The sequence below is a fragment of the Phodopus roborovskii genome, unplaced genomic scaffold (genome assembly GCF_943737965.1).
Source record: "Phodopus roborovskii unplaced genomic scaffold, PHOROB, whole genome shotgun sequence".
Taxonomy (NCBI): domain Eukaryota; kingdom Metazoa; phylum Chordata; class Mammalia; order Rodentia; family Cricetidae; genus Phodopus; species Phodopus roborovskii.
In genome coordinates this window covers 23,130,198-23,154,465 of record NW_026125397.1, presented here as the reverse complement: position 1 = coordinate 23,154,465, position 24,268 = coordinate 23,130,198, and the positions used below count along the sequence as shown (strand labels likewise).

The 24,268-nt window shown below is 45.3% G+C and overlaps 1 protein-coding gene across 1 annotated transcript in view; it reads left to right on the top strand.

Moving 5' to 3' along the window:
• The window catches only part of Slc16a10 (solute carrier family 16 member 10), an 85,078-nt gene that overhangs the window by 49,908 nt on the left and 10,902 nt on the right, over nucleotides 1–24,268 (top strand). Inside the window, exons 3-4 of the mRNA XM_051175555.1 lie at nucleotides 3,903–4,356; nucleotides 21,796–21,939. Coding sequence (XP_051031512.1) covers nucleotides 3,903–4,356; nucleotides 21,796–21,939 — 598 coding nt within the window. The remainder of the gene's footprint in view (nucleotides 1–3,902; nucleotides 4,357–21,795; nucleotides 21,940–24,268) is intronic.

Below are 24,268 nucleotides of genomic sequence, written 5' to 3'. Positions count from 1 at the left end.
TCTGCCTCCTGAATGCTGGGATTAAAGGTGTGGGCCACCACTACCTGGTCTAAGTGATGTTTTTAAGGAGTAACTGATTTCTAAGTAATATCTAAGTGAAAATTTTAATTAATAAGCTTAATAGGAAAATTATTTTATTGATGAGAATAAGATCTTCTAAATCAGTGCCAACCCAAATAGAGATCTCCAGTCTGTGCTTTAAAAAAATAATAAAAAATGAAAAGAACATATTAAACTATTTAATGGCAAGATGAAGTGGTTAAATACACTTTAAAACTTTTTTTAAATTAAGTTCCGTCTTTTAATTTTTAATCCTATTCCTCTCTTATAGATGGTTTTAGCATCCAAGATAGAAATCCATTTCCTGAATTGCCAATGATTGTCTTTCATAGACACAGAATTATGGGACCTAAAGAAAACATCAAAGTCTAAAGTGTCCATGTTTGAGAGAACACTCCCGGTGGCTTGAGAGACTAAGCGTACTGTCAACAGTGTCCACTTTAAGACTTAATGTCATATGTGCCTTCTGTTAGAAGAGATGCAGGCCTCCAAAGCCCTGTGCCGCCCAAGGACACAGGGCAGTGGGAAGCAGCTGCGGCCCTCCAGTTAGAGGAACACAGGTGTCCCGTTGGGGTGGGTCGCAGGAGGGAGCAGGCAGGCAGATGCCCCAAGACCTTGGAGAGTGGCTAGTGCTCACTTCCCACCTCGGGCACTTCCCTGCCTGCCCTCATGCTTCCTTACGAAAAACAGGGTTTAGCCATGGGTCGGGTTAAGAAGACACCTAGCTTGTAATATCGGCCCTGTTTATTTTAAGATTTTTTTTTTTATATTTAGTCAGCAGAATCCTTAGCCATTTGCACTTCACTTCCTACACACACACACACACACACGCACGCCCGCACGCACGCCCGCACGCCCCTTCCTCCATGTGAAGTAGGCACTTAGCTTCTGTACTTCTCCACTTAAAATTTTATTCAAGTTCTTTCAAGTTGCACTTCTCACTAGCAAACAGGTTTTCATGTTTAAAGAGCCTTTCTGATCGCTTCCAGACTATTGACTTAAAAAGGAAAGGAGTTTGTTTGGAATTCTCCAGGTACTGCTTAGCTGAACCCATGGCTCTGCCCCTTGCTGAGGCCCAGAGAGGAACTGAGGCACCACAGAGCCCGTTTTGTGTTTTAGTAGGAAATCACACGCACACGCACACGCACGCACACACACACACGCGCACACACGCACGCGCACGCGCACACGCACACTCTCTCTCTCTCTCCCTCTCTCTCTCTCCAAGCATTTGTGTTTCAAACTTTTTTGGCTAGTGAAAGAAATTTTATATTGTAACCTAGTTTGTCCCTCTCTTTCGCCCACCTCCACATCTCAGAGTCCAGGAAAAGCAATTCTTGAGGCCACATTGACATACATACATACATACATACATACATACATACATACCAGCGTCACATGACTCAGTTTCTTTAACCTGCCACTCGAAGGCTGTCACACAACACATGGAGAAAGCTGGTGTAAGTTACCAGCGTGAGGTAGCGGGCCCGGCTTTCTAGTGATTCCAGTTGGGCCTTCTTAGGAAGCCTTCTCTCTCTGGCCCACTGGGTCATGCCCATCAGCGCCCCCGCTCGGAATCCTTGTGCACATGATGATGATCGTGCAGCCTCACTGCCTTCCACTGCAGTTAGATGTCAGCCACTGAAACCAGCTGTTGTCATGAGGGCAGAAGTTCTGCGAGGACAGTGACAGATAGACGTGAAACCACTCACGCCCAGTACGTGAGATTTCAAATCATGTCAAAAGAATGCTTCTGATTTATGTTCATGGCTGTCTGGTTTATTGTCTCCACATTGAGGAGTAACTGTAGCACCTGATGTGTGTGATAATAATGTCATCAAAACTATTTTTAATATATATTTTGAGGGAGGTAGAGAAAAGTACATAAATATCACATTTTTTTTTTTAAATTTTGAGAATTTGAGAACTTGCAGTTATTTAGGAAACTGCTTATGTGGAGAATGTGGTACAGAGTGAACTCAAGGTTAATCTCTGCCATACAGCGAGAGACCTAAAACCAGGACAGGCAACTTCCTCCAACTCAAAAGAATGAAGCACCGGCTGGAGCCATGGCTCAGCGATTCAGAGCACTGGCTGCTCTTCCAGAGGACCTGGGTTCAAGTCCCAGCACCCACATGATGGTTCACAACTGTCTGTGATTCCAGTCCCAGGGATCCATGGGCACCAGGGACACACATGATGCACAGATGTCCACACAGGAAAAGAACCCATAACATCATGTAAAATGATTACAATTGAAGCGTATTTTGAAACAAAGCATTATTTGTTCTATGTAGTTCTTACTGGGGATAGGGATGGAAGTATTACTTTATGCATACTGTGAGTAATTTGAAATACAAATATTTTTCAATACTTTCCCACCAAGTTTCTGTTTAATGTGTCTGTTGAATGGAGATTTGAGCAGGCTGTGGTGGCATATGCTTTAACCCCAGCACTCAGGAGGCAGAGGCAGGAGGATCTCTGTGAGTTCAAGGCCAACCTGGGCTACAGAGCGGGTTCCAAGACAGCCAGGGCTACACAGAGAGACCCTGTCTTGAAAAAGCAAAGCAAAGCAAACACAAACAAACAAACAAACAACAAGAGTAGGATGCAGTGACTAGTGAGATGGGAGTTCTGGGAGTCTGGGAGTGACACGGGAAGTCGGGCTCCGTGTGGCTTAGTGGGGGGAAGGGCGGCTCAGAGGATGCCAACGGTCCTCATTTTATCAGGGTCGAGTTCCTTGTGATTCCCTCAGTATATTGGTAAGTGATCACTATTGTCCAAAATTTAATTATTAGCCAGCTTTATCTGCTGATAAATAGCCTTTTGAATTGGACTTTGAAAAAAAGAAGAAAGAACAAGAAGAGAGCTTTTAACTTGTTTTCTTTTAGCCCTTACCTTACTTGTTTCCAAGCACACGGCCCTTCACCTTCCTAAGAGATGTACAGCTATTTGATTAAATTAAAAATGCGTGTGTTCTTCTGAAACATCAGTAATATGTTACTTTAAAGGCTTGCAGACTGGACTCACTGCTGAACACACTTAATTCAGTCTTAGTGCAATCTGAATATGATTTCTTCTTCCCCTGCACAGTGCTGGGAAGAACGCAGTAGGGGCGAAGGTTGGTTGACAGCTGTGGGACAGTGGGGGCACAGCTGCCCTGGAATTCAAGTGTCCTCGATACAACACCGAGAAGACAGCACCAGGCAGACGTAGCCTTTTCTCTGACTATATTGCTTAGTAAGCACCTGGAGAAGTGCCATAAAAATAATGTGTGTGCATAGTTAAACTGTAATTTAAAAGTACTGTTGAACAAGATTTTATTGTGCCTTCCTGGCAGCAGTCTTTATTTCTGAGCTGTGTGTGTATGGTTCACCAGAAGTCCTTGGTAGGCAAAGGGTAGCAGAGCCACTGATAACCTTAATGGTCGTATTTTGGTACATTCAGACTAAATTAAAATATTTTACTGCTATATTCTTGATTTATTAAAACCTCCCCCATTTTTATTTTCAGAAAACACGTTGACAAGATGTATTTTTACTAAGGGAGTTCCTTTTAAGAGTTATTTAATGTTATTTCATGTGTATGTATGTTTAAATACATGTGTGTATGTGCAGCATGTACATGCCTAGTGCCCACAGAGGCCGTGAGATCCTCCGGGATTGGAGTTACAGTGGTTGTGAGCTGCCATGTGGGTGCTGGGAACCAAGTCTGGGTCCTCTGGGAGAGCAGCGGATGCTCCTAACCCTTGAGCTGTCTCTCCACCCCCTACTCGGGTTTTATTTTACTAAGTACCGTAAGGAAGATTAAAGCTGCTTTCTGTCTCTTTCGTCTTTATGCAGCTCCATCGAGCCTCTGTACCTTACCTATGGGATCATATTTGCCTGCGGCTGCTCCTTTGCGTACCAGCCCTCACTGGTTATTTTGGGACACTACTTCAAGAAGCGCCTCGGACTAGTTAACGGCATCGTCACGGCAGGCAGCAGCGCCTTCACAATCCTGCTCCCTTGGCTCTTAGGGAGTCTGACCAACAGGGTGGGCCTCTTTTTCACCCTGAGGGTCCTCTGCGTCTTCATGTTCGTTCTCTTTCTGGCTGGCTTTACTTACCGACCTCTTGTTCCCACTGCCAAAGAGACAGAGAGCGGGAGCAGCAGATTCTCCTTCTTCTCCAGGAGAAAGTTTAGTCCTCCAAAAAAATTTTTCAATCTTGCCATCTTCAAGGTGACAGCTTATGCAGTGTGGGCTGCAGGGATACCGCTTGCACTTTTTGGATACTTTGTGCCTTACGTCCACTTGGTGAGTATGCTCTGTTTGTAATACGTGTCATCAGACCACACAGGGGGGCTACAAGAGCAAGGCAGGTCAGGTCGACTTCCGCCTCACACAGACTCCGGGAATTAAAGGTCTTTCAAACAAGAACTGTTAAACACACATGATGGCATGTGTCAGCATTTTAAAAACCCTGAACAAAAGCACTTTCTAAAAGAATGACTAAAGTCTCGGAACACATTGGATCAAGGTAAGATTTGTGGTGTGGGTGACATGACTCAGTGGAGAAAGGCACTTGCCGCCATGCCTGACGGCTGCGTTGGATGCCTGGATCCCACATGTGGGAGGGGAGGGGCTGTACTCTGCCCTTCAGTCAGCATCTGCGAACCCTTTCGCAGTAGAGAAGGTGGGATGGGTCACTTCTAGAAGCCGCTTGCTGATCGTATTCAGGGAAAAGCTAGTGTAATGACGGTGTAATAATTCTCAACAGAGGACGCAGCAATTACGTGGTTAACAAAGAAACATTGTATCTAGTTGTGGGCTACTTCTGGAGAAACAGGAATTCTCTTTGGAGAAGAGTGTGAGAAATGATAGGGAAGTTTTAAATGAGAGACGGCCCTTAAAGTTTTATGGGAAATTAGGGTTCCAGGGCCCAAGCAGTTTATATTGTTTTCTTAAATGTCGAAATGCAGCCTGTGTATACCGAAATGAGAAAGCGCATCATCAAGGGACTTGTCTTTAGCGAAATGTACTCAAAGGTGCTGCCTGTTTCCTCCGCTTTCTCATTACGTTTCAGTGACAAACAAAAGTGACATTTGCTCGGATCTTCTTTTGTGTGCACTTGCCACTTGCTTTTTTTTTTTTTTTTTTAATAAACCTTTTGGTCCGTGTAGGGATATCTGTAATTTGTCTTTAGTTAAAAGTTTTGGTGAAAGTAACAGCAGCCTAGAGGGTCAGCTAATAAGTACACCACAAGTCCTTTTTGGGCTCCTGTGCGCAGTTCAGAAAGTAATTGAGCCAAGGAATGGTGATGAGGAGTAGGCAGCATGCCTGGATTTAAGAAAACTTTGGTTTCTGAATTCTTTGTATTGCTCCCTTTCCAGCCCAGTTGAGGGGGCAGCTGGGCTGGAGGTGAGCAGGTCTGGGGAAGGACTAGGCCTGCACTAGTAGCAGATAGCCCTGACCTGACAGCCCCTTTTCAGGGTGTCTGGAAAGGCACCGAATTAGTTCTTGTTGGAATATGAGTCTGTTAATCGGCTTTGCCAACCTGCGTTTGGCTCTTACTGGAGGACACTCCCCTGCTTTGAGACAGTCTGTAGCTCAGGTTGACCTTTGCCAATCTTCCTTCCTTGCCTCCAGAGTTAGAGGTGTGTGAACCTCACGCTCCCCAAATGGCAACACGGGAACCTTGCCATTTCATGGTTTCTTTGCTGGGCTCCCCCCCGCCCTCCTCCTATCATGAGCATGTCCCAAGCCCTGTCCTCTGATCCTTTTGGTGTGTGTCCCCTGGGAGTTTCATCTAGTCTCCTGAAGTCATACAATACACATGACTCTGGCATCTCTAGCCTACACCCTTTACTGAGTTTTCACCAGAGCTGTTTGTGCAAACGCTCACTTAAGTATCGGCATTTGCGCAGCTGCTGCCTGTTTCAGACATACTGTGAATAGCCACGCAGTCCTGAACTCACTGCCCCAAACTTGCTCTGCTCCCGACTGTCCTCATCTGTCCTTCCAGAGAGTCAGGCCTCAGATCTCCATTGTTCCTTAGCTCCTCCTCCTTGCCCATCCCGCCCGGGATAGAGTCAGCACATCCGGAATCTGACCACTCCTCACTATCATCAGTATCAACACTCTTGCCCAGGCCACCTTTGTGTAGAGGTCAAAGGATAACTTGGCGGAATTAGCTCTTCTATCTGTGGGTCCCTGGGATTGAACTCACACTGTCACCCATGCTGCAGGCATCTTTGCTGCTGGCATCTTGATGGCCCCATCCTTCCGTTTCTTTCATCAGGGTTTTCCACCACTTGCTGAGTTGCTATACGATGCACACACAGATTATTCTTAAACTATTATTGTGTTTAAACTGTATGGTCTGCCACATAGGTCCTAAAAATGTTTTAATTCCTTTGTCATGGTTGCCTTGTATAAGGCAATAAGCTGCCACTAATGGTATTTTTTGTTTTATAGGTACTGGGTTATATTTGTGAGTTGACATTAGCTTGGCTGTGCTTTTCATAGCAGAATGCTAATAGCAACTTTGAGAATGGCTCTTGATGTTATTATAGGAGAATTAGCAAGTGCTGTCGATGCCCATGAGGGCAGTAGTTGCAGGATTAACACTTTCCTCCACTGTGTACGTGTTAATAGCTGTACTTCCTACTCTCTGTAGTTAACTTCGGAGAGAATTTATAAGAAGTTCATTCTGATGCAGTGGTTTAAATGAGGGATTTTTGATCAAAATCCCTTTTAGCATTTACCTCCAAGGGATGGTTTTGGTATGCCTATAACTTTCTCACTTAGTTTTCTTTTTTGATTAAAAATATATGTCATATATAATCCTAAAAGGAATAAAAACATCTAATGACCTTAGTGTGGCTTCCAAGGTTCTCCGTGATCTGGCTTTGCCTACCACTGGAGTCTCTGCTGACCTGCCTGCCAGGTTCATGACTTCCTTCATCTACCACTTCCTACCTTGGCCACAGGTGAAGATTTCTTCCCTACCCAGTTCATGGGAGGGCAGAGGTGATGCCTGTTTCTCTGACCCTCACTTTATATGTCTAGGCTGCAACTACAAGACAATGCAAGGCATTTCTGTCTCTAAAGGAGCTGTGTCTTCAGACCGTTAAAACTCTCACAGAGTCCAAGATGGTGTCAGTAAGAATAGATCTTGGGTGTGGAATTGTAGCATGGCACAGACCAGCCTCACTTGGGCTATGTTAGACTGATGACTCTTCACGTGTGACTTTTCTTACTGGCATGAGCTGGTCCATCCTAAGTATGAAGACAACAATTTAGTTGTCATTATCAGTTGCTGTCATCATCTCTCATTCTCCTCACTTTGAAACCCAGCGATTCAGTACCAGTTCCCTTCGCTCTAAAATGCTGGTCATCGGGTTGAGTTATTTTTAGGCTTTGAACTCACAAAATTCTTTATCAAGATGATTGACTTATATGTAGAAAATCTGCAATATATCATGTATATCATTCACTAGCTATTTTACACAGTGTTTTGAGACAAGATCTTACTGGCTGGTTTCAGGTGGTTTGTTTGTTTGTTAGAGGCAGGGTCTCTTTACAGAGCCTTGGCTGTCCTGGAACTCACTCTGTTGACCAGGCTGACTTCCAACTCACAGTGATCTGCCTGCCTCTGCCTCCCCAGTGCTGGGATTCAACTTGTGTGCCACCACGCCTGACTTGGTTTCAAATTCTTAATCTTCATTCATCCTTCCAAATACCGGGGTTATAGGCATGCATCATGGGTAACCAGCATTTGTCTTTTTTTTTTTTTTTAAAGAAAAATGTGTGTTAATATATAATTGGATTGGTTTGAGGCAGATAGTTCCAACAGAAACTTTGACCTGGTGGAGATAGCCCATTTGTGTGCTGCAAGATAAATTGTAGATCATTTGCCTGCTCAGGCAATTAAATAGATTCCCAAGTCCACGTGTAATTGGGAATAAACAAGTTGTACTTTCAAACTAGAACCAACTTTCAAGGCAAACAAGCCCATAAGTGGGGCACGAGGTTCTTCAAAAGACGCCTTTCTGATTGTGATGGTGCCAGATGTTACCAGGGTGTGCCATGGGTGTTGCATGACCGGGAGACTTGAGGAGCCCAGAAATTCTGCCCACTCAGCTGCAGCCAGATCATGTATGGCGGAGCCATGCAAGCAGGAGAAACACGCAATCTTTCATCTTTTCATGGTTCCCTAGAGGGAGATTCGGGTCACAAAGAATGGATTGTATGAGACATTTTCATAAAGCATACAGCAAGCACAATGAACACACAATCAGCATAGAGCTGAGGAAGTGGGTGGGCCTGTAAAGCTGCACTTCTCTGGGGACATTGACGGAGTTATGCTCAGACTGAGGTCACACACTGGCAAGACCCATGTTCCCTCCCTTTCCAGCCACACTAGCCTGACGCTGCTTTATTTGCCTTGCAGACGCCTGCCCTCTCATGTCTAAAGTGACAGGAGTAAGAGGACCTGTGACCTTACTCCTAACCCCTGGATTTTCTCCTCTGATGGGCAGTTCTTTTGAATATGAGAAAATTAGGTCCATATAAAAGTTACTGTTCATAGCCATGATAAGCAGAATATGAACCATAGCACTTCCTGTTCTTTTGTGAGCTACAAAAATATTGACCATAACAAAACAAAAGTGGGCAGTACAAGTTTATAGTAAGATACATAGCCTGCATTTGATTAACAAGTAACTATTGTAAAAAATGAAAAACAGTAAATGGCCTCAGTTTGGAGTCACATACATTTACCCAAGGCCCATATGGAATTAGTGTAGAGTTAGCTGGGAAAATAACTTCTCTACCCCGTGCTAATCAGTGATTTCACCAGGGTTTTATTTTCTTTATCTGCATTTAACTTCGTTTGGTAAAATGTACCATGCGTCTGGATAGTAACAGATTTCAACTGTAATATAGATATGTGTTCATCCCTCAAACCCTTCCATTGGTTTGTTTAAGTCTTATGAACCTAAATTGTGCTTATAAGGTAAGGATCCTTTGATATCTTTTTATTTAAGCTGAAAATGGATTTTTATGGTACAGGGTTAACAGGGATAGAAATCCTAATTTGAAGCATCTCTCCTTTGCAAGGCTCTGCTTGATGACTGGCTTTTGCCTGATGTACAGGAGGCTAAGGTTGCTTAAGCTGAGACATGCTTATACCAGTTTACCCTTATCTTCCAAGCTGCAGGACAGACTTTCTGAGAAGCTCTTGCAGTCAGCATCACTAACTCTGAGGAGTACAGAGCCGAAGGGGTTTGAGCCACAGTGAGCCACACTGACACCACAGTGAGCCACACTGACACCCAAGGGCGGTTTAAACGCTGCTAGCCCCAGCCATATGTTTATGGTTTGTCCCTCTCCATCCTGCTCTCCTTGGCTGCTCCCTTATCACAGGACTTTACATTCTCTCCTAACAGACTGGAAAAGAGCTCAATTCGGAGCCATGCAAGCCAGCTGTCTGCAGCCACATCAGTTGACTGGATTCTTGGCATAACATGGCAAGAGCAGCTGCAGCGTGCAGGCTTCAGAGCACAATTTCGTTAATTCTGCGTGTCTGTTCTCAGAGCCATGCAAGGATTTGCTTTAAGCCGATGGTCTCTTCAAACAAACGTAGCCCTGATTGATACTGTTTTTCCACATTTGTCTTTTAAGTCTGTGTTTTTGTTAGCGTTTCCACCCTGTTGAAATGTGTGCACAGCACCAGGGCTTCCCTGGTGACCAGAGGAGAACGGGGTTGGTTAGGCGATGTGCTCAGGGTTGCCACACTGGGTGTGAGGAGCCAAGAATTAAGCTAAGCATTCTGAAGTGTGGCACTTAAATGACATATAAATGCTTGTCAGAAATGCATAACAGTGATATAGGAATTGTACAGGCCATACGAGTGTGTGTGTAAGGCAGGAAAGGAACACAGGCACCGAAAGCTAAACTACTTGCCAAAAGTCTCGTACAAGAATGGGACCAAATGTATTTTTTTTTTAATCTGTGGGGAGAAACTGAACCTTTTTATAGCCTAAAGTTTAAATGTGCAGGGTTGTAAGGGATGGAGTTGTCCGTTCGTCCTGTCCTGGCTAGCACGGTCAGAGTCCTGCTCTTCAGGGTTGAGCTGTTGCCTCCTTCTTCTCCCCTGGATTTATTCAGGACTCAGTTGTTGTGTGACAGATCTTTCCAGAGAAAGAAGGCCCACAGTAGGACTCATCTATTTTAGTTGCTTGCTTTGTTCCTTCATCATTGGGTGTCTGTTGCATGCTCGCATCATGCATCCATGCATGTGCAGGTCAGAGCACATCTTTTGGGAGTTAGTTTTCTCTTTCCGCTGTGGGTTCTGGGGACCAAGCTCTTGTCATCAGACAAGCACTTTTTTTAAAACCACTAGCCATCTTGCTAGCCTAGCACAATCCTTTAAACTAATGGTTCCTGCACATCAGGGACAGTTGTAAGGCCCCCTCTCCTGTCTTCTCCACTTCCTTCTCCCTCCCTCCCTCCCTCCCTCCCTCCCTCCCTCCCTCCCTCCCTCCCTCCCTCCCTCCCTCCCTCTCTCCCTTCCTCCCTCCCTCTCTCCCTTCCTCCCTCCCTCTCTCCCTTCCTCCCTCCCTTGTTTTTTGTGAGACAATATCTGTATGAATTTCTGGCTGTCCTGCAACTCACTGAGTAGCCGAGGGTAGCCTCCAACTCACAGAGGTCCCCCATGCCTCCCCCTTACTTCTGGGATTAAAGTTGTGTACCTGCTCTTAAGCCTGGCTGTGGTTACATTTTCTGGCCCTGCCTTGGCCCCGCCCAGGAAGTAGCCTTCTGAGGGCTGCATGCTTCCCCTGTTTTTCTCACTAATGATGAGGGCCTTGAGGCACAGAGAACGGTTCCCTTTACTCACAGGGTGCAGGTTCCATCCTACACTAGAACGGGTTTATCACAGGTTGCAGGTTCTGTCCTGTACTAGAATGGGTTTAAATAGCCTTAGATTACGTTTCCCATTCTGTCAGTGCCATTTGTCTTGTTCTCATGTGACTTGTTTTTAATCACAATTTGGTTCAACAGATTCAAGCACTCATGCGTTGAACAAATGCCGAGTGCCTGCCGTGTGCCACAGCATTCCAGGTGTGGGGATATGGAGCGTGAACGGATGCAGTGCCTCTAATGGAGGTAGCTCTAGTGTTGCTCAGAGACATCTCTTGAGTGTGTGGTGTTAGCAGATGGCGGACTTGGGAAGCCTAGGACATAGAATTTCTGAAGTCTGTCTTTAAAGCCAGCCACTGGTCAAAAACTTTTATCCAACTTAATTTTTTTTCCTGGTGTATTATAAACCTGAATGTTGAGATTCTGGTCTTACCTACATTAGCTCCAGGATCCAAGCATCGCGTCTTTCTCCGTGAGTGCCAGCTCTGCTAAAAATGCGCTGGGACTGCTCATTGCCTGTTGCTTATTACACGAATGGCTCCTTGCTTTGCCCTGCGTTCCTCAGTCCTCAGTGCTGTCTGTGCCTCCTTTGCCTCCCGGCTCTCCTAACCTTGCATTTATTTTCCTCCAGATCTCGGCCTCTGCCGCAGTTGGCTTTCCAGGTCAGTGCTACTTTGCCTGTGTCTTTTGGTGTAATGACGCTGACGGCACTCACCAGGACTCTCCTCCCGGAAGAGTCAGGGTCTTACTCCTTGGCTTCTGTGGTGAACTTACGTATTCACAAAACATTCATCACAACAAGTTAGGCTAGGTATTTTTAAAAAGAGCATTTTGGCCAAGTGTGGTGGCACACACCTTTAATCCCAGCACTCGGGAGGCAGAGGCAGGAGGATTTCTGTGAGTTTGAGGCCAGCCTGGTCTACAGAGAGAATCTAAGACAGCTAGGGCTACACACAGAAACTGTGTCTTGAAAAACAAACAAACAGCAAAAAGGATTATTTTTGAAAATAAAATAATGTACAGAAAAGGAAATTGGTAGGAAGGGAAGGCATGATTGATTAATAAAGGAGGACTCTAGAAAACATTGCTTACAGATGAAAGCTGTTACCAGGTGTGATTGAACATGCCTGTTATCCCAGCATCTGGGAGGTGGAATCAGGGGTCAGCAATTCAAGGCCACATCAGACCCTGTCTTAAATAAACAAAAATAAGTAAATGTAAAAATTAAAACAGACTGGCTACTATTGGAAAGGCAGGAGAAGTTTGTCATGTGCTCCAAATTATGGTTGATATGATATATATATATATATATATATATATACACACACATGCAGCTATTTCTACAGAAGTTATTAGAGATATTACTTAGATTACTCTGGTATGAGATTATCTGTAGGAAGTAGGTTCTGATCTCTAAAAGATTAAAAATTTGTAGGGGAAAAAGAAATGTGCAAGTGTTTTAAACTGATTGGTCTTAAATTGAAACACTGCAGTAGAGTAATTCTGTTCAACCCTTGAATTGTCTAGTGTATTTAATGTAAGTCTGGGAAAGGCTGGTGAAGACTGGGTTTGTCTGCACAAATATCCCGGGGACTTTTGTGGGGCCGTGGGAAGAAGGCTCAGCAAGGGACGATGGATGCCCACAGCAGTAGGTCAAACTCTCCCGTTTGTTGCTGCAGACGCCGCCTAATATGTGCCTGGTACTAATTAAAAAGGTCGAGCTTATACATAGGCTCTTTGCACTGCTAAAATACAAGGCCTATGAATACCTCTACTTAGGATGATTTTACATTTTAATAATACTCCAGGTTTTTTTTTTCACAAGTTTTTCTTTAGTCTTTGATATATAACCCACACCCTCTCCGAAGGTGTTAAAGTTTTTACCTCTATCTTATAGAGAAGGAAGTTAGTAAGGTCTAGATTAGTTCTAAATTTAGAGCATTTTAAAGATATACAAATGGGACCAGTGAGACGGATCAGAGAGTAAGTGTGCTTGCTACACAAACCCACTGACCTGGATTTGCTCCCCAGACCATACAGAAAGGTGAGCAGAGAAAAATACTACTTCAAAGTAGTGCTATGACTGCTACATGTGTGCTGCAGCGTGTGCACACAACACACAGCAACACCAAAACGAATGCATGTCTTTTTAAAAAAAGATGGCAAAAGATATATGGGCCTTGTACCTGTTCCCAGTTCTTCCAGAAGAACCAGCGTGACTGCAGACCATCAAGTAGCCTAAGATGTCTGTGTTCTTCTTGCCCCAAGCACACAACCGTGCAATTGAAAATGTTGCCATTGCTGGGTGGTGGAGCTGCACGCCTTTATTCCTGGACTTGGGTTGTAGATGCAGGCAGATCCCTGTAAATGCAAGGCCAGCCTTGCTTGCAAAGGACACCAGGGACTCACTTTGTAGACAACTCGTTCCTTTGTTATACAGAGGAAACCCTGTCTTGAGAAAAAATGGAGTTTCCACATAGCCAGACATTTTGGCACACAGCTGGGATTTCGGTACTCAGGAGGTTAAGATGGGAGTCATGGGTTCAAAGCCACATAGGAAATCTGAATCTTTAAAAAGCCCCACAGCCCCCAAATAACAGAACGCTACTGTTCATTAATGATTGAATTTGTGCTCATTGTAATGTCTTCAGTGAATCTAGGTCTCCAGCCTACCTGATTATTTTGTGTCTGTGTGAGCACTGGTTGTCTTTCCAAGACGCTGCTGTTAGGGTTTTTCACAAACCCTGGCTTTGTCCTTACAGATTTTCCTCAGGAAAATTGTTAGCTTCTTGTTGATGTCTCAAGCCTAACTGTGTTTCTCAGGGTTTCCTTTCCCCACTCCACTCTTCGGCTCCAGGGTCTTCTCTGACCCCGGGGTTAGGACTGCTCAGGACTAGGGTCACATGGTGCCTGGTCCCACCCTTCTCCTCTACTGTCTAACCATACACCACGCTCATCTTCACAGCAGTCCTGTGACTGTGATGTTGGGACGTGCGGCCTCCCTTCCTTTCCCGAATTAATTGCCTTTACACATACTGCATTTTTTCATGTTATTACTGAGACAAGGTCTCCTGTATCTCAACCTGGTCTGGGACTGTGTAGCAGGAGATGCCCTCCAATCCCCAACCTACTGGTCGCTCTACCTCCCAAGTGCTAGGATTACAGGTGCTGGGAATAGAGCTCAAGGCCTCATGCAGGCCAGGAAATACTCTACCAAATGAGCTACACTCCCAGGCACTACACAAGGTTAAAAAATAAAAATGCTGAACCTCTGACATCAGAGAAAAGTATTTATCATTTACCGGCAGTGCTGGAGATGGGCCCTTGAGCATTTCAAATGCTAAGCAAGCAGACCCCAATGAGCGATACCTCAAAATAGAGGCTAGCAACTTATGAATACCAACTGGTTTCAGTAAGTAATTCAACCAGAAAGTTTACAAAATCTTGATCTTATCTAAATGATGCTGTCAAATTATATATATATATATATATATATATATATATATATATATATATATATATTTTAACCCACAGGAAGTTAGTTTTTAAAGATTAGCAGGAGGAAAATAGCAAATGCTTTTAGGAGAATTTTTAGGCAGAAAATGTTTTCAAAATTAGACTTAAAAGAAAAAAAAAACCAACTCTCTTTTTTTTGTTTTTTACCCGTTGGTGTCTACTAAGTAATCTGTATTCCAGAAAGGTTCTTTTTTTTTTTTTTCTCCATTTGTTTTTCCTGTCTTAATGGTGCTGTGTCCTTATCAATACCATGGAAACCCATCTTAATGAAATGGAAAGTGTGGTTGTTTAAGAAAACAAACACAATCAGCAGTGATGCCTCCTAGAGTCCGGTAGGCCAAAGGTCAGCTTCCGTCCCAGCCAGCTGCTGAGGAAGCACTTAGGTACCCTGAACCTGAAAGCCCCTCCTGGGCAACCAAAGATGTTAGTCCTCAAACACACAGCCAGCCAGTGCGGACAGACGGCTTTCCCTCCCAGCTCCTCTGTGTATGAATCTCAAAGTATGGTGGATCTGATTTAACAGACTGAAATGACATTTTGTGACTTATCAGATCCGTGGCTCTATTCTGCCCATGATGTTCTATGTTTTGGTATAAAAGGCTTAGTTTTGTCAGCGTAGAACCCTGCAATTTACCGAGCCCCACCTTTGTAACCACTTCACAAGGCTAGCTGGTATGTACTGGTCTTGCCAAACTTCCTTTCTCATTTACTGTTAAAGTTCCCTTTCAAAAAGGCAAAACCAGAGGCAGAGAAAACACGTTTGTAAAAGGAAACGCTAAGCTTTTCCATCCAGGTCCCCGATGATCCAGGCTTGAAGTCAAAGGGTAGCGTGAAGTTTTGCTTTGTGACCAATTCTGAGATTAACTATTAACAGCTTCACCAGGCTCTCTACGCCCTTTTGAAGATGCACGTTTTGATTAGTTTTGTTTTGTGTTTTAAAGGGGCCAGGTTCTCTCCTGGGCTTTGCCTGTTAAAGGGGCCTGAAAATTGGGAAGCAGAAGAATTCGAGTTTGAGGTTAGCTTGGACCATGTAATAGAATCCTGTCTCCCTCCCTGCCTAATTCAGTTAAAAAGAAAATATATTTATTTATACTGATTGGTCTTCTAGAGTTATGAGCTAGCTTTTTAACATTTTGGGTGGAGATAAACACACATATGTTAATGTTTTTTAGTTTAAAATTTGTCTATTTGTTAGATTCGCTCATTTTATGTGTATGAGTGTCTTTCTTGCATGTGTGTTAGGCACCGCTTGTATACCCTGCTACCTGAGAGGTCAGAAGACGATGTCAGATCCCCTGGGACTGGAGTTACTGAGTTGTGAGCCATTGTGTGGGTGCTGAGGCCTGGACTCAGGTCTTCTGCAAGAGCAACAAGTGCTCTTAAACCCCGAGCCATGTCTTCAGCTCTACATTCTGGGTTTTTAATACGGGGATGACACGTCTTCAGCTCTACGTTCTGGGTTTTTAATACGGGGACGACACCCACAACCGGCTGAAATTCACTAAGGAGACAAAGCTGGCCTCCAAGTGGTGTCTGTTCTGTTGCCTCTGTCTTTCCCTCGGGCTGAGATAGAGGCCTGTGCCACCATCCGGCAGGATGGGTATATTTTTAGAAATTACTCTCAACTACACGCAAGCAAGAAGCAGCAGGCTCATGATGCTGCTGTCTGGTGTGGATAGAAGTGAGGAGAAATGGGAACCCTATTAGAAGAAGATAGGAGGTCAAAGCCAATTTAAATTCCAGAATCACCCCCAGAATTACATAGCATTTGTTAGCCAAGTTTTAATGCTGTGCAAACTACAGACACAGGCCCTGCCCAGCGAAGAACTTAGTTTAGGAATTAAGGGCTGCACATGCTTACCCATTCTCTCTAGTTTGATGGTATCTCAAGATCAAGGGCAAAATAGATGTTCAAGGAATCACAATTGCACAAAAATGGCAGAAGGTGACAGGTGGCCAGAATCTTCTTTATCTCTGCAGAGATCGCAGTGAGGAGCATCAGCTGTAGATGATAAAGACTGGAGAATTTGGGTTTTATCTTTGTGCTGTATTTTTCAGTGGCGATTCTTTCACCGCTCACACCCTGAAGTGTCTCACTGGAGCGTCTCCTGTCCTGTCTCCTTACCTCCTACTCCACAGTCAGTCAGTTGTTATCCAAGTCCACTGTCCAGATTGCTTTTTCTGTCTTGAAGGCCTCCAGCCACTCCCTTCTTCATCAGTGCGTGGTCTAGCTCATAGACCCTAAAAATTCCTTTGTTCTTTGCACGGCACGCTCTGTAACCATTATATGGGAGAGTGTAGGCAAGAGAAAGGCACTCACTGCCTTACATGCATGTGTGTGTGTGTGCGTGTGTGTGCGTGTGCGTGTGTGCACACGTGTGTGTGTGCGCGCGTGTGTGTGCGCGCGCGTGTGTGCGTGTGTGTGCGTGTGTGCGTGTGTGCGTGTAAGTGCGTGTGTGCGCGCGCGTGTGTGTGCGCGCGCGCGTGTGTGTGTGTGTGTGTGTGTGTGTGTGTGTGTAGGGGGTCAGCGATAGCTAGTGATCTTGTCTAATAGCTAAACAACACAAATAAGGAAATTGTTTGGACCTTTCCGACCCGTGGCATGGGTGTTTGCAGATATCTGCAACTTCTGTATGTCACTGTAGCGCCGCCGGGTTGTACATGGCTTTCATTGACTGAATCTCAGAACCAAAGCCCTCGACCGTGTTTTCTCCGAGGAGGGCGCCCTCTGTCCCCATCTCTTGCAGGAGAGGTGTAATGACTGTAGATGAGTGGCTTTCATAGGTTGCTGCCATTGTCCCCTTCAGGGAAAAAAAAAGGTAGATTGTCTGATGAGAAAAATGCCCACCATTCAGTTAAGATGGCGGTGGCAGGCGAAGGGGAGGGAAACTGGAGTGGGCAGCCCTGTTGGTACACTGATGTAGAGTGAGCCCATATTCTAGGCCGCGAGTTCTCGCTTATCTCTGGCTATCAAACAGTAAGTTTCATACACTGTAAAAACAACCTCTGTGGTCAGCAAAAGCTGCTGTTGTTTGAGTGATGGAACAATGTGTATGAGCAGGTGATGTTCAAGATATTTCCAGAGGTATTCAGGTCCAAATTAAACTTGAGATCTCAAGAAAAGATATGTTTCTGCCCTAAAGATACTTAGGCTTTCTGGTAAAGTCTACAGGAAAAAAACCAGTGTGGAGTCCAGGGGACGACTCACCAGATAAAGGGACTTGTCACCAAGCCTGATGACCTGAATTCCATCCCACAACCCACATGGTGGCAGGAGACAACTTACTATTGAAAGTTGTCCTCGGACCTCCACACATATGCAGTGCTATGTGTTCACACCCCCGTACATGCACACACAATAAATAAGTGTTGTTGTTGTTGGGTTTGTTTTGTTTTTGTTTTTGTTTTGGGCCAAGTGTGGAAGGTAGCAGGGTTAGAAACTTGAAACCCTGGTTGCACCAGATAGTGAGACCCCTTTTCAGAAAGAAGGTTTGCTTATTGGCATCACTGATTAAGTCTATTCTATCTATTTCACCTCTTCGTCCCAATGAAGTTCATTTTAAACAACTGATCTAAAAATAATGTCCCCTGATAAACAGTAGGCTGTTTGTTTAATAAATGAGTGAGGTTAAATATGAAAGTATCTGCCCCATTTTCCTGTCTCTGCCTACATGAGTATTAGAAATAACCAGTCTGGCCCCATGCCATGCTTTGTATTAAGCAGCACGTGCTGGTATCCAGAGGCTGGGAGATGGCAGAAGGTCATAAGCCAGACAGCAGTCACCCTGGAGGTTCAAGCCAAACCTACCTGGTACTGCAGCCTCAGTGAGGGAGGGCTCTGAGACCAGGCAGGCAGAGCGGGATCACCTGTCCTGCACGCTCCCTCACCTAATAACCAAACATACCTTTGTTGTCAAGTTGTGATGGAGCATGTGGAGGTAAGTTCTAGAAGCTGATGCTCTGGCTTTATTTAAGTGACAGTGACACAAATTTGATGAAATAGTGTCCTTTATTATTAAAGAATTAACTTTCCAATTAAAGCATGATTTTAGTTTCACCAATTTAAAGTTATTAGTGTGTATTCATTGTACAAAACAGTGTGTTTCATCCTGGCATCGTCATGAACTTATTTTGTGTACCTTCTAGCACATTCACACTCATATTATCTAGCCTCTTGAAAAAAAAACTCAAATATTTCATTGTATTATTTCTTATAAAGATTACAAAACAGATTGGGAAAGGGACAAAACTCAAAGAATGATAGAAATATAAATTTGTCAGGCTAGTGTTCTTAGTTTCTTTAAAAGCACAACTGATAAATTCAGTCTTCCAGGTACTAAAGGGTGTTTCTGTGAAAGCTACAGTGACAGCTGGCCATGCAGCTGGATACACCATTTGCTTGGCACCCAGAGGCCCTGGCTTTGCCCTTTACATGGGGTGGAGAAGGCAGAGCTCCCCTGGATGCTTTCAGTTCTAGAGAATGCTTCGACACACAGGGCCATAGCACATTTATCTTGAGTGGCCATTCTCCTCCAGGGTGAGCTCCTTCAGCGTTACCTGGAAGTTCCTGGTCTGTTCGGCAGTGGTTGACTGGGCTTGCCACTATCAGTGAATTCATCAGGAAACACAGTTCAAGCCACTTTGTACTTTAAAACCACAAAAGTTTGTTGGCTATTGTAAAGGAAAAAAGCAAAAAAAGAGATGAAGTTAGTACTTAGCTATATAGCTGAATTATCGTTGTAACAGGCACTAAATATCAGGCCTCTTCGCGTGCCTTGTGCTCCTCGATGTCTTCTGGTTCTCTGCATGTTTGTACTCACAGTGCATCTCAGCTTAGACCTGTCATTTTAGGGCTCAGTTGCTGTTACAGTGTGAGTATGGTGTATCTAAAGGGCAGCTGGAGGTCAGCTACACTAGCAAAGTAGAAGTTTGAACTTTAAGTATAAAGGCGATGAACCCTAAGGAGGAAGTCAGCCTAGAAGGGAGTTAATCTTGAATTTGGGAGATTTAGGAGTCTGGGTCTCAAACAAGAAGTGTGTTAGAAGCTTGCTATAGTGGCCCAGGTAAGGAGAGACAAGAATCTGAACACAGACCAAAGGAAATATGTATGAATCACTTAGCCAGAAAATCTTACAGTTTGGCGGCAATCTGATTTGAAGAGAGGAACCAGTAATCTAAGTCAGTTACTGGGTTTTTACTGCGGTTGGTGAGCCATTAGTATTGTTAGCCAAAATGTAGGAGGGCAAATTAAAGAGTAGATGAATCCAGGCGGTGCGAGCTGCGTTGACCTTGAGGTGCCTTTGAAATAGGCAAATGGGTGATGGTTGGTTTGACGTGGAAAAGAATACCCAGAGAACTTAACAAGGCTGGGTAGAACCCATGCAAAACCGAAGGTGCCAACGACGACGCTGTTCAGCCATACCGAGAAGCTGCAGAGCCTAAGAGGGTGCACCCTGTGAACACCGCTTCCCTGCGGAGCTGGATGGGATTAGGGCTGAGATCAAAGCTGGCCTAATGCAGTTTGCAGCATATTCTGTTTGGCTTGTGTGGCACCGGAATTCACGTTAGGTGCCAACATTTCTACACAACATCCAGATCTCATATTTCTTCTAAATTTTAATTTTTTTTTAAAGCAAGGCGGGGAGGGAGGGTCAACAACATGGGTAGTAACAGTCTTCTGGAATGTGTGCCTACATCTGCCTCTCTTTTTACAGGCTCAGTAAACATTTGAATTTTCTACTTCAGAGCCAAGGACCAGTAGTTAATCAACATAAAAAGATAGATTAGTAACAGATTATGGAGACCTTTCAATACCAGACAGGGTATAAAATGCAGTAATAAGCAACTTTTGAAGACAGGATTTGTGAGATTTAAGTCCTACCTAGGAAAGTTATTCTGAAGCATCGTGAAAACAGAAGTTAGAAAAATTACCATTTTAAATTAAACATTTTAGTTATTGTTACGTGTGTGGGTGTCTTGCCTGCATGTGTGTCTGTGTACTATCTGCATGCCTACAGAGGCCAGAAGAGGGGGTGAACCACCTGGGACTGGGGTTAGACACAGCTGTGAGCTGCCATGTGAGTGCTGGAAGTCAAACCCAAGTCCTCCGCAAGAGCAGGCAGCACCCGTAACTGCTCAGCCATTCCTCCAGCCCCAGTAGCCAATTTTTAATGAAAAGAGATGAGATGTTGTAAAAATATACAACTGGGTTTTAAGAAATGGAAAGCAGAGAAAAGAAAGTTAAAAGGAAGTAACTTAAGGAGGGATCTGCCTCCTAAAGAGGCCCCCCCCCCTCCCACGCTAGGTATTTGGGGTATGGAGCGTGGTGGAAAGTTTGCTTGCAGTCTCATAAAAGTCCACTGGATGCTAGGATCATTATGGGAAAGTCAAACAAGCTATGTGGCCCAGAGGTAACTGAGGACACTGTTTTCACAGGACTTTAAGGGGAGGCAAAGACCCTTTATTCCTGTCACCCATCTTCTACTTCAACACAGCCAGCATTCAAAAAGCTCATTGTAAAAAGGATGGCCAGCGATAGTATCTGATCCTTAACTGCCTGCAAGTCGTTTTTCTGAGGGGGTGGTTGAACCTGGGGCATCACACATGCTTGGCAGGTGCTTTGGGACCTGCCTAACTCTTAGTTCTCTATGTAGACACTTTCCTTAACCTTACAACGGTCCCTGAGATAGAAAAAGTAACTCAGCCCTAGGGTTGATAGGTTAGAAACAGTACTTGGATGTGGAGGGCTAAGCGATTTGACCACTGTAAGCTCTTTGTGTATCTATATGTGTTGGCATGCCACCCAGGAGCCTTGCAGTGCCGCTCAGGAAGCTCTGGGACTTATTTCAAGGGTCCCCCATTAGATAAACCTCCAAAGATGACCGTTAGTCGTCTTCCAGGTCTCTGTTCTTATCTGATGAATGGCTCATTGTTAATGTGACCTGTTTACTGAAAAAACAATTATAGGATTTTCTGAGTCAAGGTCTTGCTGCGTTATCTAGGCTTCCCTGGAATGGACTATGTAGCCCAGGCTGCCCTTGCAATCTCAACCCTGCCCTGTTTCTTCCAGGGCTGGGATTAGAGGTGTGTGCCGCCACCACTCACAAAACCCCTTCGGTGTAAGTTAAATTAAGATAGAGTTCTTCTCTGTTCTCCTAGAACATTGTTGCAGCGGGAGTTTTTAAGTGTTAGTCCTGAAGGGGCATTGGAGTGACAGTGTAGACAGAACACACTGGACCTTTAATGGTGCCTGTGTCAAACCTTGTGAGATGTCCCTGCCATGTTCAGCGTGGTTTCCTTTTTCTCCACCTGCAGATGAACTACGTGAAGGAGAGGTTTCAGGATGAAAGCAACAAGGAGGTCCTCTTCATGTGCATTGGCATCACTTCTGGGGTCGGGCGCCTGCTCTTTGGCCGCATCGCAGACTACGTGCCCGGAATGAAGAAGGTTTACCTGCAGGTACTGTAGGCTCTCCTCCCACAGACGGAGTCTTCCCTGCAGGGACTGTAGGCTCCCCTCCCCACAGACGGAGGCTTCCCTGCAGGGACTCTAGGCCTCCCTCCCCACAGACGGAGGCTTCCCTGCAGGGACTCTAGGCTCTCCTCCCCACAGACGGAGGCTTCCCTGCAGGGACTCTAGGCTCTCCTCCCCACAGACGGAGGCTTCCCTGCAGGGACTCTAGGCTCTCCTCCCCACAGACGGAGGCTTCCCTGCAGGGACTCTAGGCCTTCCTCCCCACAGACGGAGGCTTCCCTGCAGGGACTCTAGGCTCCCCTCCCCACAGACGGAGGCTTCCTGCAGGGACTCTAGGCCTTCCTCCCCACAGACGGAGGCTTCCCTGCAGGGACTCTAGGCTCCCCTCCCCACAGACGGAGGCTTCCTGCAGGGACTCTAGGCTCTCCTCCCCACAGACAGAGGCTCCCTGCAGGGACTCTAGGCCTCCCTCCCCACAGACGGAGGCTTCCCTGCAGGGACACACACTCACGTTCTTTCCCTAGCAGGCCTGGTTCCTTGCCCCTGGTTGTGTACTTGCCCAAATGCACTATATGCATATATGCTATAAAAGTGTGAAGTGCTTTCTAGAATATAACCTCTGCAGACGGGTTTTTAATACAAAGTAATCAGTTATGAAGTTGAGTCTTAAATATTAGGGACTGACAGTCAAATAGTAATCTTTTCTGTTTTGTTAGGCAACGCTACTAAACCAGAATGTTTGTTCCTGTTGTGTTTCCTCAAACATCTGTATTTTTGGGAGAGTTATCAGTCAAGTACAGATCTAATGCCATTTACACTCTGTTTTGAAATTTGGGTGTATGTTTTTAACTTTTGAGCTGCTTCGTTGCAAAGTGTCTACTAGGTGTCATGGAGTGTGCTTAAACCGATGCTAATTAAAGGTTACTGTTGGCCATCAACAGGCAGGTGAGTGGGTATTTCATGCCAGAGCTCTGTAGCTTGCTAGATGCTGCAGAGTTCAACGCAGTCTGTGGCCCTGAGTTAGTAGCTGAAGGTGCTGTGGGGGCATGGATGGTACGTATCACACCACACCACACCAAGGGACAGTGAAATAACTGTCCCTTGGGGAAGATCGGAATCACGAGTGAGGGTCTAAAGAGTCTAGAGACAGGAGCCGGCGTCACTCAGGAACGGACAGCTTGCCTTACATGAACAAGGCCCTATCTTTCCCCAGCATCACAAAAACTGGCAGGTTTCTAAAAATGGGTAGGTAGATGGCTGGATGCAGAGAGACAGACAAAAGGAAGAAACAGAAGACTGTGCTAAGCAGGGGAAGCTCATGGGCTGGGGACGCTGGCTGTCTGACATTAAGGAGGAATGGGGGATGGCAGCGGGGGATGGCAGCGGGAGGGGCCGGGTTAGGAAGAGACGGAATGGACACAAAAGACGATGAGCTCCCACACATTGTGGGATATGCCTATGATCCTCACACCATAGAGGCAAGACTGTCAGCACAAGTTCAAGGCCAGCCTGCTCTACAGGGCAAGTTCCAGCCTAGATGGGGCTACAGAGAAACACTCCCTTTCCAAAAACCCAACAGTGAACAGAAAGATGAAAGGCGTGAGTTTACTCTTCGGTCTCCCCCAAGTCATTGGAGGTTTTAAGCAAGGGACGGACTGAAATGAGCAGGGTTTTATAAATGTCAGATTGGTAATGGGAAGGAGAGACTGGGGTAAAGAGGCAGTCACAAAAGGCCACATGTTGAATGGTTTCCATTTTCTAGAATGGTTTCTAAATTTTCTAGAGTAGGACAGTCATCAGGAAGGTAAGTCCGCGGGTGTCGGGTTTGGGGAAAGGTGATGGTTTCTTTCTGGGGTGGTGAAAGTGTCCTAAACTGAGACGTTCTTTAGAGACAGTGCTAGGCTGAGCTGATGCTGGCTGGAAACTGCTGATGTCCAGGCCAAGGCGTGGGGACCAAACAGTAGAGACACAGAGAACAGGTGCCAGGTGGGGCCGTTTGTGCCTGAGATCTGTTGCTTGGCTAATGGTGGAGCTGGTTTCATTAGCTCATGAGATCAGTAACTCAGTCAATCCACGGAAGACAAACCCTGTCTCTGCCACACTAGTGGTGCCTGTAAAACGTGCAGGTTGAGCTTGGGTAAAGCGTTCCTGTGCTGAAAGGAAGTGACATGGTTGGTGGGAACCCTGGGGATGGAGTGCTTCTGGGCCAGCAGGGCCAGCTACACCAGGAGCTAGTGAGTGAGGTGATGACACAGACTAGTAAATGGGAGTGTAGACAGCTCTATCCAAAAGGATGGTAGGGGGAAGATTTGGA